Raw genomic sequence first — 17,488 nt, forward strand, 5'->3', positions numbered from 1 at the left:
ATAGTTCTATTTTAAGCACAAATTTCCTTCTAAATTTATGGAGGACTAAGAGGATATAATCATGCCAGTGGTGCAGCAGAAAGCATGTAGCACAGTGATGAAGGTATGTGGTGCAGGCAGTGAGCAAAGGAAGGTTTGGGGGCGGGAACAAATAAATCCATCTGTTTATTTTCTCATCAGCAATCAACAGAAATAAAAATAAGACTCCTTAATATGTACAACTGACACAAGCAAAGGATTGCAGGAGAGTCCTACTACCTACCTGACAGTTATAGGTGACCATGTCAGTCTCCATTGTGTCTGCGCCATCCCTATCATACTGGCAGAAGTTTGGCCGATTTATGGGGGCACCAGACCAATTTGTCTTGCGGCCCAGTCCACTTCATAAGACTAGCGCTACACTAAAAGTGTAGCGCAAGCCGGCGGGGACTCTTTTTATGCTGCCCCCCTGCAAAGTGCTGCCCTAGGCCTGGGCATTGTTGGCCTAGGCCAAGATACAGCATTGCATGTAAGCACTCCAGACAACCAGACAATAGTAAATGATTTGTCTTATTCCTCCAACTGCTACATCTGTGGGAGAACTTGTAAAACAGACTTTCTAAGCGGTTAACAAGAAGAAGATTAACCACTTATGGACCGCCCCACCCCAAAATACTGCGGCAATGTGGCCCTCCTGCTCGAAATCACGTACCAGTACGTGTGTCAGGTCACCTGTGGCAAGGGTCAGGGATGCACCACAGGGTAGTGAACCCTATAGCCGACTGCTGCGAACAGAGAGGAAGCGTGAGCCCAAGATTCCCCAGGGCGCGGAGTCTAAGACCCAGCTTGGTGTTCACCAGAGCCTCTGGTGGTGAGGATGGCCTTCGCTGCTGCTGGATCCAGGTCGCGACCCCTGGCGTCTCCTAGGTCATGCTCCGTAGGGAGAGAGGGGAACTGAGAACACAAGGGATAGTGATGGGTAAGCTGAGGTCGGGGCAACAGGCAGACTAGGGTAACCAAGGGACAGGCCAAAAGGTCAGGATCACAGGCAAACAAGAGTAGTCAGGGACGAGACAAAATCGGTACACAGAAAGATTAACGTATCAAACGGCAGACAGGAACTCAAGCTACAAAGTTGAACAGCACTGCAGACCTGCAGTGCAACAGTTAATATAGACTGCCTGGGGTGGGGCCATACAGGAAGGAGAGATGATAAAAAGACAGCCAGAACAGAGTCAGGCCTCTAATGAACACATGGAGACAGGTAAGCTGCCAGACTTTATTGCATATCCATGACAACGTGATATCATGCACAGGGTCTGGGGCGCGCGCGTGCCACTGGCGACCTGCTCCCGCTGTGATTGGATAAAGTGGGAGCCAATCAGCGGGTACCGGCAGACGCGATGGACGCCGGGACCCACCGATCGTTGACAGGAGAGGCGGAATGGTGGTCTGCCTATGTAAACAAGGCAGACCTCCATTCTGTCAGAGAGGAAGATGGAAATCTTTTGTTTGTTCCAAGTAGGAATAGTCTCTGTTTTCCTCCAGTTAAGCCATCCCTCACACAGTTAGAAAGCACTCCCTAAGAGCACACTTAACCCTTTGATTGCCCCTGATGTTAACCCCTTCCCAGCCAGTGTCTTTAGTACAGTGAGAGTGCATTTTTTAGCACTGTATTAGTGTCACTGGTCCCCAAAAAGTGTCACTTAGTGTCTGATTTGTCCACCGCAATGTTGCATTCCCCCTAAAAATCACTGAGCGCCACCATTACTAGTAAAAAAAAATCTATAAATTTAACACATGGTGTGTAGACGCTATAACTTTTGCGTTTGCCGTTTCACTGCCTCTTGCAGTCTCCCATTCTAGCTGCCTCCTGCAGCCCCTCTGACTCCCGGAGACATCCTGTCTCTCTGGGTGTGGAGCAGTCTCCAACTGGGAGCCATGAGGTCTTCCCATACCCTCATTATAAGTGCTGTGTTCATCTGAGCACACACCCTGCTGGTAATCTACAAAGTCTGGACACAGGGTTGGAGATCCTGTCCCACCCAAGACACTATGGAATCTCCAAACTACAGGGTCCATGCCGGAATACCAAAACCTGGAGAAAGCTGCGAAAGCAGTCTTCTCCAGTCCATATATTATATTATATTTTTATCATTTTTTATATCTATATATACTTTATATGTACCCTTTTTTGATTTTCTACTTTGTCTCCTGTATAACTGTCATCAATCACCTCCCAAGGTCTTACTTAGCATTTGAATTCTGATATTTGTCTCACATGAGAATGCCATTTTCACATAATGAGTTTCACTTTCACAGCTGGTCAATTTTTTTTTTTTTTGCAGTAAATTATGCTTACCATATAAATATAACAGATAACAGCGGCAACAGCTTCAGTACACATTCGTGTACATGCTCTTCCAAGTGCCCTTTAGTTGTTTCTGCTCTTTAGAAATGCAACTGGTGCTAACTTCTGTTTAATCAATTAGCCAAACCGTAATTGGATGAACAAAGTGAGGTAAATGATAAGCGCTTCAAATGTGTGATGTGAGTCACACCAAAGGTATATACATAAAACGTATTGTGCACAAACGAAATGAGTAACTTTACTCAAGTGATGCAAAGTGAGTCCCAACTTTAAATAATGCAAAGGTGTGAACCTCTATGCACCTCAATGCATCTGTGAGCACAGAGATGTGCACAAAATGGAAATGAAAAACCAAAAATCAAAATATAGTGATGATATGACAGTCTGTAAGGAGATGATGAAATGATGTTCAGAACTTCTGACTTCTTCACTCAGACAATGGTAGTATATCCACACAGGTACCGTAGTACCCTTACCTTGAAGGTGCTATATACAGGCATATAGTGCTGTCTCTCCAGAGAACAGGTATCGCTTGTCCCAGGAGTGATCACTCAGGCTGCTTAAACTGCTGTGTGCCTCCGATGGATCCAGGCTCGATAATCCAGAATCAGGGATGCAATGCGGTAGGAGAGAAAAGAACATATGCCTCCAATAGTGTAGTAGGTTAGGAGTCCAAAGAAAGCTTATTGCACCAAAAAAATAGTACAGAAAAATAGGGATAAAAACGTACAAACATAAGTTTGTGCAACGCAGGGACGGGGCGATCGTTCTACCGCCTTAGAAATTGAGCAAGCAAGGGTCCACTAACAAATGCATCAAGTAGGGTTTAGGCAGAAGCGTAGTTTGTGAACAAGCCAAAGGTCTGTAGCAATTGTTTGCAGGTCGGGATCAAGTGGAAGAGTAGTCAAGCACCAAGCCAACGGTCAGTAACAAGTTGTAATGAAGAAACGGACAGGAGCAGGAGCAAAAGGAGCAAGATATTGGCTGGAGAAGAGCACAATAATCTCGCAAACAGGAAGCAAAAGACACAGTTTCAATAGGAAATTCATTGGAGGAGCAAGGAGTTCAATATTCACCAGAAAAAAGATATGATGTAAGGCTGTCTAAGATCAGGTGGCACAGTTGGAAGAGCCAGTGCTAGATGCAACAGAGGTGCTGCGTTCAAATCCAGATCTTGACAAGGAATCTCTCTCAATGGGAGTGGCTGTGCAAGGGGAGATTTTTCCTCACTTTGGAGAGACTTCCTCTTACTACTTGTGTCTCTGGAACAGGAAGTTAAGGGAAAATATCTGCTTAAGAGACTGACATTAGAGGGCTGTTACACTGTGCCTGTGCAGCCAGCAATGGAGAGACAAGGATCCACGCTGTATATATCTTCAGCCATGGCTTATGAAGAGGAAAAAGAGTAGTAATATGATAAAGTTTTCCAGTCTGTATGATCTCTATTTTCCTTGAAAATGTTGAGAAAGAGGCAGAAAGGGAACTTTAAAAGATACTTTTTTACTGTTTTTATATCTACTCTAAGCCCATAATCGCATAATAATGTAATAATTCCCTTTTCCTAGTGTTTGGAAGGAAAATGCCAGTGCCAAGAAATGAAAATATTTATATGGAATCTTTTCGGTCGAGAACAGGTAAGTGTACTCTAAAATTACTATATGCCTACCAACTGATTACCTCTAAGACCCCTTTCACACTGGGGCTGTTATAGCAGCGCTTTTCGGGACGGTTTTAACCCTGCTAGTGGCCGAGGAAAGGGTTAAAACCACGGCAAAGCACCACTGCCGAATGGCTTTGCAGGCACTTCCGCAGCACTGCCCATTGATTTCAATGGCAGGTTAAGATGCTTTGTATACACTGCTCCCGCACCGCCCCAAAGGAGCTACTTGCAGGACTTTTTTTCGGGTCCTGCAAGCGCACCACCCCAGTGTGAAAGCACTTGGGCTTTCACATTGAGGAGGCTTGCAATGCGCTTTTCAGGCGCTATTTTTAGCGCTAAAACACCTGAAAAGTGCCTTCAGTGTGAAAGGGGTCTTACTGAATTATGCAAGAATAATCTACAGACATCTTATAGGTAGTTATTTTGGGCTATTCCAAGCAACTTTTCAACCAATGAAGTGCTAATGGCACCAATTAATGTATCCTTTTTTTGTGAGTTTTATAAAAGCTATAATATTTTAGCTTTATATTATAAAAGATTTTTCAGGGCACTCTGAGGGCTTCTGGTCAAAATTGCAGCATGTTTCTGTGATAGATAACCAATTTACTTGCAACAGAAAGCTAGAGTTACCGTACTTTCTAGGCTCATTCCTGCTTTGTGTCAATTAAAATCTTGTTTTTTTAACCACTTTAAAACCACACGCCATCATATGACGTTCAAAAAGGGGATCTGTTATCCCGGGTGGACGTCATATGACGTCCTGTACTTTGTGCGGGGATATCTGAATGATGCCTGCACCTAGAGGCATCATTCAGATATTATTTTCTTCCGGCGGCGATCCTGCGCATCGTAAGAACAATTATAGCGGCGGTTCCACCGCTTGATCGTTCTTATAGGCGGCGGGAAGAGACATCCCCCCCTCCCGCCGCCATCCGGTGCTTCTCCGGGCTCTCCCGTCCCATCGGGGGCTCGGAGAGATAATCGCCATCCGCCAGGTGTGCAGCATAGAGATGACTGGTGACCAGATGGTCACCAGTCATCTCTATGACTGTCGGAGGCCTGGGCGCGATGTGATGACGTCACACCTTGGTACCCGTAAGTAAACAAACCGCAATTGCGGCTAGTAAGAATGAGATCTGTGAATTTTTTTTCATTATCTCATTCTTTTCAGAATGGAGGAGAGATGTGGGGTCTTATTGACCCCGCATCTCTCCTTAAAGAGGACCTGTCACACACTATTCCTATTACAAGGGATGTTTACGAGGGATGTTTAAAGCGATCGAAAAAAAAAAAAAGGAAAAAAAAAGTGTAAAAAATAAATAAATAAATAAATAAAATAAAAAATAAATAAATAAAAATGAAAACGCCCCTGTCCCCGGTAGCTCGCGCTCAGAAGCGGACGCACACGTAAGTCCCGCCCACGTATGTAAATGTCATTCAAACCACACATTTGAGGTGTCGCCACGCGCGTTAGAGCGTGTGCAACAATTTTAGCACTACACCTCCTCTGTAACTCTAAACATTTTAAAGCGTCGCCTATGGAGATTTTTAAGTAACGAAGTTTGGCGCCATTTCATGAGTGTGCGCAATTTTAAAGCATGACATGTTGGGTATCTTTTTACTCGGCGTAATCATCTTTCATATTTTACAAAAAAATTGGGCTAACTTTACTGTTTTGTTATTTTTTAATTCATGAAACCATTTTTTTTACAAAAAAAGGCATTTGAAAAATTATTGCGCAAATACCGTGCAAGATAAAAAGTTGCAATGACCGCCATTTTATTCCCTAAGGTGTCTGCTAAAAAAAAACATATTTAATGTTTGGGGGTTCTGAGTAATTTTCTAGCAAAAGAATGATGATTTAGGAGAGAAGTGCCAGAATAGGCCCGGTATGGAGGTGGGTTTTAAAGCCCTGTATTGAAGTAGTTAAAGTTAATAAAAGCAATAACCCACATTTGAAAATTTGAGAGCTGCAAAGCCCTATCAAAGCTCAACAGGAGCAGGCCGCTACAAATGCATAGGTGTAAATCAAGCCTTATGCCGCGTACACACGATCATTTTTCGGCATGAAAAAAAAACGACGTTTTTAAAAACGCCATTTAAAATGATCGTGTGTGGGCTTCACATCGTTTTTCATGTTCTGAAAAACGATAAAAAAAAAATTCGAACATGCTGCATTTTTTCACGTCGTTTTTTAAAATGTTGTTTTTCGGGTTGTATAAAATGATTGCGTGTGGGCTAAAACGATGTTTTAAACCCGCGCATGCTCAGAAGCAAGTTATGAGACGGGAGACGTTCTGGTAAAACTACCATTCATAATGGAGTAAGCACATTCATTACGCTGTAACAGCCAAAAAAGCGCGAATCGCCTTTTACTAACAAGGAATCGGCTAAAAGCAGCCCAAAGGCGAATAGAACTTCCCCTTTAGAGTGCCGTCGTACGTGTTGTACGTGACCGCGCTTTGTTCATCATTTTTCAAAAACGATGGTGTGTGGGCAACATCGTTTTTAATGATGAAGTTGGAAAAACGTCGTTTTTTTTTAATGCCGAAAAATGATCGTGTGTACGCAGCTTTAGGGACAGTTGATGCCAGATGCAGTTTTGTGTGCTTTTCTTCTGAATGCACAGTGTTTTCCATGTATTCCAATGGCTCTAGTTCACATCAATGCAGCCAGTTCCAGTCAGTTTCTGCACCGGAGACTGATCGGAACTGACTGCAGTGGTGTGAAATAGAGCCATTGGAATACATGTAAAACACTGTGCATGCATTTTTATGGCCAGTTCACACCACAAAAATGCATTCTGGATACGGATCAGTTATTGCTTACAGTTCACACTAGTGCATATTTAATACAATTTTCTAGGTTCCACTACAGTTCTGTGCAGAAAAAATGCAGCACACTCTACTTTTTTTTCTGCATCGGAAACTGCCTGGAAACTGAGTGCACTGGTGTGAGCGAGAGCCATCGAAATACATGGAAAACACTGCATGCATTTTTAGTGCAAAAAAAAAGTGAAGAACTGCATCTGGTGTGAACCAGCACTAAGGCTCGATTCACACATATGCATGTTGCTTTTGAGCGTTTTTGCACTGCTTTTTCCGGTGCTTGCTGCGTTTTTCGACACGCAATTTTAGCGAGATTTTACAGCGATTTGCATTTTTATTTTTTTAACATTTCCTTTAACAACCAGCTATAAACAGGTTTTAAAAAAAACGCAAATCGCTGTAAAAACGCAGTACGTTTTGGATGCAGGTCCATTGAATTCTATTACATGCAAAACGCTGCTTTTTGCGGGAAAAAAAGTCCCTGACCCTTTCCAAAAAATGCAGAGGCACAAAAAAGTATTGATTTGAACATGTTCCATAGGAAACCATGTTAACAAATTTCCCTGCATTTCTGCAAAATGCTAAATGCATCTAAAAACGCATTAGTGTGAATGGAGCCTTAGGCTGGATTCACATCTATGCATTTTTAGTGCTTTTTGCATTTTGCAGTTTTGCACTACAGTCCATTCAACATGGTTTCCTATGGAACATGTTCTGTAGTGCAAATCTGCAAAATGCAAAAAGCACTAAAAATGCATAGATATGAATCCAGCCTAAGGCAGGATTCACAACCAAGCAATTTTAGTGCTTTTTGCTGATTTGGCAAACGAAGCCCTCTGGGCTGCCCACTGACCCCTGAGAAATTATGACACACATCTCCCAGGAGCACTAGTGAGCATGGGCACCGAAGGAAATGACATCAGGCGCCAGGGAGAGGAAGAGGCAGATTACAAGGCACCCCTTAGCAACAGCCAGGAAAGAGTAAAAAAAAAAAAAAAATTCCAAATGTTGTTGCCTAGGTTTATTGCTGCTGAATACTGCATAGTAAATTTAATGGGTGGAACTCCGCTTTAATGGCCATAATATACATTGCACATGGATGCTTTAACCAGGGAAGGACCAAAATGTATACAGAATTAACTAATGGCATAACTTATCAGGTGGTTACCCCTAGCCTTCCAAAAAAGGTACAGTGATCCATGGCAGAATTATTTGTTGACTGTTTTTTTTTTTTCTTTTAATTTTAAGCATCAAGTGTTAAGTTGAAGAGAGATCGCCAACAGTCAAGTGTCTATGACCCGTTTGCTGGCATGAAGACCCCAGGTCAACGTGAATTAATTACTTTACAAGAACGTGTAAAACTAGGTATGATCTCAGTGGATGAAGCAGTACTTGAATTTAAAGAGTGGCAATTAAATCAAAAGAGAAGATCTGACTCCTTCAGGTACCAGCAGGTATGTATTGACATAAATCAAAACCATTACTATGGAACATGTATGATCGATGACCACAAACAGTTAGGAGTTCAGACCAATCTTACTACAATTTCCAACCTTTAGCATCCTCTGTTGCTTAGTGGTCACTACACAGCACAACTATTTCCAGCAATGATTATTTTAAGTTACTAGCTAGTGAATCTTAGGTCTAGTGTGACTGTCCTAAAAAAAGCTTTTACAGGTAATGGTATCTATATCTCTTAGAGCAGTGGTCTCCAAACTGCGGCCCTGGGGCCGGATCTGGCCCTTTGCTTTCCTCTATCGGGCCCTTGAGGCACTATTGCATCCACAACTGACACCAATGATGGGGCACTATTCCCCCCACTGACACCAAGGATGGGGCGCTATTCCTCCCACTGACACCAAGAATGGGGTTCTATTCCTCCCACCGATATTAATAGGGCACTATTCCTTTCACTAAAACCAATGATGGGGCATTGTTTACTCCCATTAGCCACAGTCCGGCCCCCATCAGAATGACAGTAAACCGGCCCTTTTGTTTAGATAGTTTGGAGACCCCTGTCTTAGAGAATTAGTCAGTTTGCCAAAACAGAGCAAAGTGACAAGTTCTTGAGAGGAAACCACCTGATCCATTGACACTTACCTTCTCAATGTATTTCCTGACACTCAATTTGCCTGCAGGAGCACCGAGTCTAACCCTGTGTGAGCTCCATGTTAGTCAGTGTTGGAGCTTACACAAGGTTACTGAATTTACCCCCTGCCTTAAATGACAGAATTCTGGCCTGGTTGCCCAGGCCCAAGCATTGCATACTTGGGAAGGGGAAAAGGTCACATATCAAGAAATACCAGGTAGTTTTCAGTGCTTTCCCAGGTTCACAGTATGGGACCCTTTTCCAACAGCACATCCTCCTCTTTCCTTTGCTCCCTGTACATTCCTTTTCAGCCCACTGAGGGCGAAGAAAATATAAAATACTCCAGGTATGGAGGAGTATGTGACCTATTTCTTGTGACAGCATTAGTGTTTGGCAATGTACAAGGCTTTCTTTCCTTTTATTTGGCAGCTGAACAGAGTTGCCAGTGAACAAAAGAAAGGTATGTGCTGGGAGGGAGAGGGGACCAGTACAGTTACCTTATTGCTTTACTCTACATGGGCAAAGTACAGGTTCACTTTAAGTGTCACTTATAGCTGACCTTTTAGCTGGTTAGTAGACTGCCCAGAATCCTTTCCCCATTTGTTACACTTGGTCACGGTCAATCTTTGGCTCAGTGAACAGTCCAGGGGATTTCTTTTTGGTGTTTTTTTATTTTTTTTGGTTAACTTCGATGGGGTTTACGTAATTGAGTGGGATACTCCAAAACTATGTACAAATAACAGGACACATATTTTCTATATCCTGTAGCAAATTTGAGGAGATTAATTTTCCTCTTGTGGAAAGTCCAAGCAAAGTCCTTTCACTGAGAATTAAATAGAATATGCTCCTTAGGACACTGGACACTATGTCCCCTTTATGCACACAGCTGACTCTTATGCCTCATACACACGAACGATCAGTTTTCCTGACAGGAAAAGTGCGATGTGAGGTTTTTGTCAGGAAAACCGACCGTGTGTATGCTCCATCACACTTTGTCTGTCAGTTTTCCTGCCAAGAAAAGATTGAGAGCAGGATTTCAATTTCAAATTTCTTTAGCAAATCGCAATCGTCTGTATGCAATTACAACGCTCAAAAAAACGTGCATGCTCGGAATCAAGCAGAAGAGCCGAACTGCTTATTGAACTTCATTGATCTCAGCTCATCGTACGTGTTGTACGTCACCACATTCTTGACATTCGAAATTTCAGCCAAGATTTGAGTGACCGTGTGTATGCAAGACAATTTTGAGCCGTTTTCCTGCTGAAAACCCCCCCCCCCCCGGTTTTCCTATCTGAAAAACTGATTGTGTGTACGAGGCATAAGTCTTGAGGGATAGCCTCAGCCCACACTCTCTAGGATTTCTCTCTCCAGTGTGTACTCACAAATGTCCTTGAAAAATTGGTTGCCCCCTTCCAATGTCCTTGCCTCACCTTATGCCTGTGATACCAGACTAGATCCTCAGATGACAGTCCCTCAGTCAGCAGAAAGTTCTTCAGCTTCCAGCAAAGCAGGCTTCCAGTTAGCCCACCTAAGGCCGCAGCACCCTGCAGGCACATCACAGGATGGTCTAAGGCAGGAAAGCAGCCCCCCTTAGGCTGTGATCTCCTTTTAAGAAAAAAGACCCCAAATGCTCTGTTTCTCAGAATATTTATGCAGGCTCCAAGCTACCATCTGGGCAACCCTCCCCAGGGATTGGCCAGGGCTCTATGAATATTTAGTTTCTGATTAGACTCTATCTGCCCACTAATTTCCAGTCTTCTGGACGAATCAAGGGGAAGCAGTCAATCCTGGAACTACTGAAACATAGAACAGACCAAAACAAAACAATCAAAACAGCCACGCTCGTTACAGCGAGACAAAACTCAATTTGCATAACAACGAACTGCAGCTCCACTGGGTGCAGAGAGCCATGACTACATTTACCTTTATCTCTAGCATCTATTCTTGTAGAGTGCTACAATAGTTTGCTGCATTCAGAAGCAGATAAACACTGTCTCTGGATGCAGCAACACTCTGTGCCATTCACCAATATATGGATATTCACTTACTTATGAATTGTTTTCACTTTATTATTTATTATTTTTTGATACAGCATTGCACTTTTGCGAGCACTGTAATATATTAATTTAAATTCATTTAATTTCACTCTGTGCTATGCCAGCATACAAACTAACTGATTAGGGGTGGCATGCTTGTGTGCAACAAAACTCTGCAGAAACGCCAACCCAGGATGCACCCATGTAATTACGTAGATGATCGGTTACATGTGAACAGCAGTGGCGCCAGTCATAGATTTGTACAGAGTACAAATCTGACAGCTGTTGCTGAAAGCTGCCATTGTTTGCACACAGTGTATGCAGGTAGCATTTATAACTGCTGACAAGAATCAACTGGCTGCTGTATTCGGCTATCTGAACTTAGCCTAACGTGGCACATTTTAGGATTAGTGTTCATGTGTAAGGTTCTAACGTAAAGCCATTTAACAGGGATATGTGTCACCAACTCTATTACTGATTAGCTGTTTAGGGTGAATTTCCAGTATTCCTTCCTCTACCTATGTTTTATTAAATAATTCATCAAATGATTCATTCTTAGCCCTCATCCAAACAAGACCCCTGCATGTGTTTTATTTGAATGCAGTAGAAATTGATCTGGGGAAGTATAAGCAGATCAATTTCTTCTGTGTTTAAATTTTCATGCATTTACAAGCATTCAGAATATCAAATCTGCAACTTTTTTTTTTTTAAATACCCAAGCACACAGAGATTAAAAAACAATTGTACAAGCTGAACAAAATGTTACTATACTGTATGTAATCTAATAATTGCATTCCTGTATCATCTGCTCCATCTAGTGGACACCATGTGGTATATTTTCTTATTGAGGTACTTCAGAAAACTATACTACATTTTGGCCACTAGATGGAGCTGATGATGAAGGAATTATTCTATTAGAAAACATTCAGTGAAATTGTATTCAGCTTTCATGATTATTTCTGATTATTGTGCAACAAATCTTTTAAAAATAGACTGTACAGTGTGCTTAACCACTTACCCCCCGGACCATATTGCTGCCCAAAGACCAGAGACCTTTTTGCGATTCGGGACTGCGTCGCTTTAACAGACAATTGCGCGGTCGTGCGACGTGGCTCCCAAACAAAATTGGCGTCATTTTTTTCCCACAAATAGAGCTTTCTTTTCAAAGAGCCGCCGTATAGCTACGGGCTCTCGCCCAGCAGAGCCGACCTGCCGCCGTAGAATGACGGCGGCTGGTCGGCAAGCAGTTAATACCATTTCATTACATGCATTTATATGTGTTTAGCAATGTCCTCTAGATGTATAATAATATATAGTGTCAGAATGTTTATAATACAATAATAAAACAGTATTGTATTTATAAAATGATGCAGATCTTGGTTTTGGGAGATTTACCCTTTTCCATAAATACCAATAAGAAATTTAAATTTGTTTATCCGTGCTATTTCGAAGACAAGTGACACAAATGATATGCTTAAAAATATATATTAACAAAAAATACAGTGCAAATTAATATTGGGTATATTTCGTGATAATACAAATAAATGGATATATCAAAGATAAATGATGATACAGATAATATTCACATTTCTATGCAAGCTTGTATAACAAAATACCACAGTTCAATTATTGAATAATAACTGGGTACATTTTAGACTTGTTAACTTGTGAATATCTTTCCATGACTTCACAGACTTGTGTAAACAATTGGTGTTTTCTTAAGCACTATGGGCCAGATTCACAAATGAGATACGACGGCGTATCTCCTGATACGCCGTCGTATCTCTGTTTCTATCTATGCGACTGATTCATAGAATAAGTTACGCATAGATAGCCATAAGATCCGACAGGTGTAATTGTTTTACACTGTCGGATCTTAAGATGCAATACCGCGGCCGCCGCTGGGGGGAGTTCGCGTCGTAAACCAGCGTCGGGTATGCAAATTAGGAGTTACGGCGATCCCCAACGGTTTTTCGCGTTCGCTACGTCGCCGCTAGTCTAGTTTCCCGTCGCAAAGTTAGTCATTTTTTTTGGTGCCTTAACTTTACACAGCAATCGTATTGCTATGTAAAGTATGGCCGTCGTTCCTGCGTCGAAATTTAAAAAATAACGTCGTTTGCGTAAGCCGTCCGGGAATACGGAATTACGCTACGCGCGTCGCCGTTCAAAAAAATGACGTCACTTCGCGCAAAGCACGGCGGGAGTTTGGAAACGGAGCATGCGTGGGAGCGCGCCTAATTTAAATGGCACACGCCCATTTGAATTGGCCCGACTTGCGCCGGAGGCCGCCGGCGTAGGTTTTCATCGCAAGTGCTTGGTGAATCAGGCACTTGCAATGAAAAATTGCGGCGGTGTAACGTATCTAGGATACGTTACGCCGCCGCGATTCTACGTGAATCTGGCCCTATGATTCTTTCTCAAAACAAACAGACCTTCTACTTACACTCTAAAATGCACAAACAAAATTTTATATTGTGCACAGCTTGATAAAATGATCAAGACTTATTTATTTAGATTTAGAATGAATCTATTTCTAAACACATATCATGACAAAACCATTGTGCAGACATTGGCTTTAGCTTTTTAAAGACAGACAAAGCGGTGTATGTCTCTTAATATTTTGGAATATAATTATTTCATACTGCAGTTAAAAATAATACAACTCCAATTTGCTCTGCCATATATTTAAATGATTTTAGTAATGTATATGCAAAAACAATTCAATTACCAAAAAAGGTAACCGTGAAAGAATTAATACTTTACCAGGACTTAAGAATTCTGTCATTTTGAGAAGCTCCAAGTTAGGTGAGTCCCAAAGGGACTTCTTTCAACATTCCTACATCTCTCCATTATCTCCTCCTCCTCGTCTTACAAGACTCCTCGCTTTCCAGAATTTAGAGCTTTTAGAATTCCCATTCTGCTATGGGTAGCTACTTTTATCCCACTCAAAAAGTGTGTGTGTGTGTGTCACTATCTAAATGATGATGTAATATGACGGTGTGTTTTATGTTACCATGACAACCAAGTCTAGTGGCCATTTTGAATTCTTACTATTTTTAACCTCTAGAGGCAGTGTTGTATAAGAAATTACTTCTAATGTTATTTTCATGACCTTCTGACCCTGGCTTAGTAAAACACCATTAATTGTCAAATGGTTCACAATCGTGTGTCAATTTCCCTAGCTATCCTGGCGTCCCCTGGAAATATATGGATTGAGAAAGTCTACCCTACATAATTTAGCTGTTTGTTAATGCCATGAAATTGAAGTCATGTTTCTAACGATAAGCATAACAGTTATTCATGAACATTCTCACTAATAGAATACCATGTTTGCAACTTTTATCATAATAAAATATGAATTAATGGGTTTTTGAATATGAAAACAGATACATTATAAACATATTATCAAAGAAAAAAAATATTATTTAAAATATATAATACAATAGCTTCATTTGTGAAAAAGCCTTGTTTCGTGACTTATTCTGGAAATACCAATTAGGTCTGTAAGCTCATGGTTCCCTTATCTTGTTTATTTTACTACGTGTTCAAACCTTTGAATTATAACCTGGGGAGATGATACAGACAAGATTTACACACTCTCCTTGTGAAAAAGAAAAACCTCTTCTTTAGAAACAGTGAACTTCTTTTTAAAAAAAGGAAGCCAAAATGGCTTTGGTATTGTTCATAGCATACATATCAAAAATATACGATAGAGAGGCCTATATATTCTTTTAACCCCAATAGTTCAGACAATAGTATTGCTTGTCTTAGGCCTCATTCACATGGATATGATAACAATGATTTGAGATATTTAGATGCATTTAGAAAAAGTAGAAATCTTTGCATCCAAGGGCAGATCAGATGCTATGAATGCATTTAAATGTATGTACTTTTAATTGAAATAGAAATTGATGATCAATTGATCAAATGATCAAATCATAATCCCACATATATTTCTCCTGTGTTTAAATAAAACAATAGCATGAGGCTTGTGTGAGTCTGAGGGCTTAAACTTCCTATTTCTGCTCTAAACCAAATAATATGTGGTTTTAGAACTTTCTATTTAGTACAGTTCTGTCAATAAAGGGATTCCTGCCAACCCTGGTATCGAGAACTCACTTTAAAGGACACTAAGCAACATTTGCAACTAAAACCCAATTTAGCTTCAGAAAAAAATAACCCTTTGTCTGGAAAAAAAGACAGTTTATTAGATCATCTCTTTTACAGTCAAGAATGAATGATATTAGGAGCATAGTTCAGCTACTTCTCCTTAGCATATTAAGCTGGCCATACAGTAGAATTAAAATTTTAGGAACATCGTTTGATTTTGTAATTGTTAATGGGGTCAAATCGATGTTCATTTTCAACCACAGTGACAAGAAAATTCAAAGGAGCAGGATAGAAGTTTTTTCTTGAATGAATTCCAAACAGTGTATGTGATCTTCATTTGTGAAATTATATTCAATCCAAAATCAAATGTTAAATGCAAACATATTGAAGTACATTGGAATGCCATCCGTTAGGTCATCGAATGTACACAGAATTTTCATACGAATGTTCATATAAATATTTCTACATATATTTTTTGAAAATCTAGTGTATGGCCAGCTTTACAGCAGAGCAGGTCTAAAGTAGGTTCAAAAAAATCTCTGCTCATAGGATTGAAAAGCTCAATCATCTCTATATAACTATTACTGTTTATTGTTTTTACTTTTAGGAAAACCTTCGAAGATTACGAGATAGTATTAACAGGAGACGGGATGAAAATAAAAAAACAAAGAATTCAGGTATCTTTTATTTTTATTTATTTTTTTGGGATCTATATTGTTTTAAAAACAGTGTGGCATTTTTCTTAAGTAAAGATAAAATCTTTTTTTTTTTGCTTTTCTGTTTATAATACAGGGATTCCAGTATTGTACTTTAAAGTGTATCTAAATCTAAACAAAACTAATATATTTCGGCTTACCAGTCCTTAGATGCGGTGGCTGTATGAGTTTCATTTTCAAGCTTTCTTTCCTTTATTTTCACATGGTGATCCTGTTAGTAACACATTTCCTGCCATCCTAGTATAGGAAGTATGTTAAGACTACAGTAACCCCCCCCCCTCTTTTCCTTATCACCATAACATAGGGGAAGGTGAACTGTAGTCCACAAAAATTATTGAGAACAATGCTAACTTGTAACAGTTATCAGCTCAGTAGATTCCTGACAGTATTAACATTTTTTTGCAATTGTTGAACACTTTCAATTGTATATTTACAGATGAAAGTTCACTCTAAAACTTAACTGCAAGCAAATATTTTAATAAAACATGTTACTTCAGTTGAGTAATTACTAATTAATCATTTTTTTACAGGCTGCCAATATACTCTGTCTTCTCTTTATTTTTAACTCCAACTCAGGCTAAAAACATTTTATTTTGTTTTGGATATAGCATGAAAGAGTTAGAGCCTTTGTTAAGTAGTCTTGCTGTATGTGCCCTTATTGGGGACATTTCTCATTAATTTATGTTAAAATGGCAATCGATGGCAAATCTGTCCAATGAGGACACAGAAAATATACACATTTGTAGTGGTGTGGGCAAAGGTTTAGAACTTCTTACGATTTTTCTTTGCATTGTCTTCCTGTCCTGTTGATAAATGTTTCCCTTTTTCTTAGTTTTGGTGTCACAGGGACAGGAAATTAGGTAACATTTCTCCAGTGGGGCCACAGACAAATACAAATGTGACAAAAATGATTGCTCTTATACAATCTATCTAAAACCAAAGAAAATACTAGAAGCAGGCCTTAGCTCTGGAAGGGAACCCATAAACAGTACCCTGCTTTAACCAGTCTAAACAGTCACTGGCTTAAGCTGGACATACATTGATAATTTTTTTCAATCTTTTCAATCGCCAGTGGCATAAACAAAAAACTGAACAGAAGCCCCAGTCCACACAATCAAGGTGGATGTGGGAATCCTCCCCACTGCACTGTTATATTCTTACAGTGGGGACTTCTCCGTTGTTAGAATACAACTGGCTACAATGCTGATCGAACAAAAAGTGGCTGAATGTCTTCATCTTTAGGTTTCTCTGGGCAAATAGCCATCAGAGAGTTTGGTAAACCTTGTTTCATTGTTATTGTGTTCTTTGTGATTAGCTGGTGCTTGAAGTGGATGCATTATACATCTTATGCTTCCGAGCATGCCTCAACTTGATTCTGAGCATGCGTTGATTTTTAACCGATGGATTTCCCCACAGACGATCGTTTTTTTCTATCGGTTTTTTAACCATCAGATAATTTTAAAACAGGTTGTAAGTTTTTTCACCGATGGGGAAAAAAAACGATGGGGCCCACACACGATCGGTTCGTTTGATGAAAACGGTCTATCAGACGCGGCATTAGTCCTCTTTAGACTAAACAACAACTTCCATGGATCATGTTTTGCCATGTTATGGGCAAACCAGTAACCAAAACCCTAGCAAGAAATGACACTGTGCTTCCTGGCCCCAAGGGGTCATTGGTTGTTATGGTGCTGGTGGC

The 17,488-nt window shown here is 40.5% G+C and overlaps 1 protein-coding gene across 4 annotated transcripts in view; it reads left to right on the forward strand.

Moving 5' to 3' along the window:
- PIK3AP1 (phosphoinositide-3-kinase adaptor protein 1) overlaps window positions 1–17,488 on the forward strand; it is a 242,196-nt gene that overhangs the window by 180,875 nt on the left and 43,833 nt on the right. For all 4 annotated transcript variants that reach the window (XM_040362258.1, XM_040362256.1, XM_040362257.1 and 1 more), the window contains 3 exons: window positions 3,916–3,984; window positions 8,087–8,292; window positions 15,681–15,750. In XM_040362258.1, the coding sequence (XP_040218192.1) occupies window positions 3,916–3,984; window positions 8,087–8,292; window positions 15,681–15,750 (345 nt within the window). The remainder of the gene's footprint in view (window positions 1–3,915; window positions 3,985–8,086; window positions 8,293–15,680; window positions 15,751–17,488) is intronic.

The sequence above is a fragment of the Rana temporaria genome, chromosome 8, assembly GCF_905171775.1.
Source record: "Rana temporaria chromosome 8, aRanTem1.1, whole genome shotgun sequence".
In the NCBI taxonomy this organism is placed as follows: domain Eukaryota; kingdom Metazoa; phylum Chordata; class Amphibia; order Anura; family Ranidae; genus Rana; species Rana temporaria.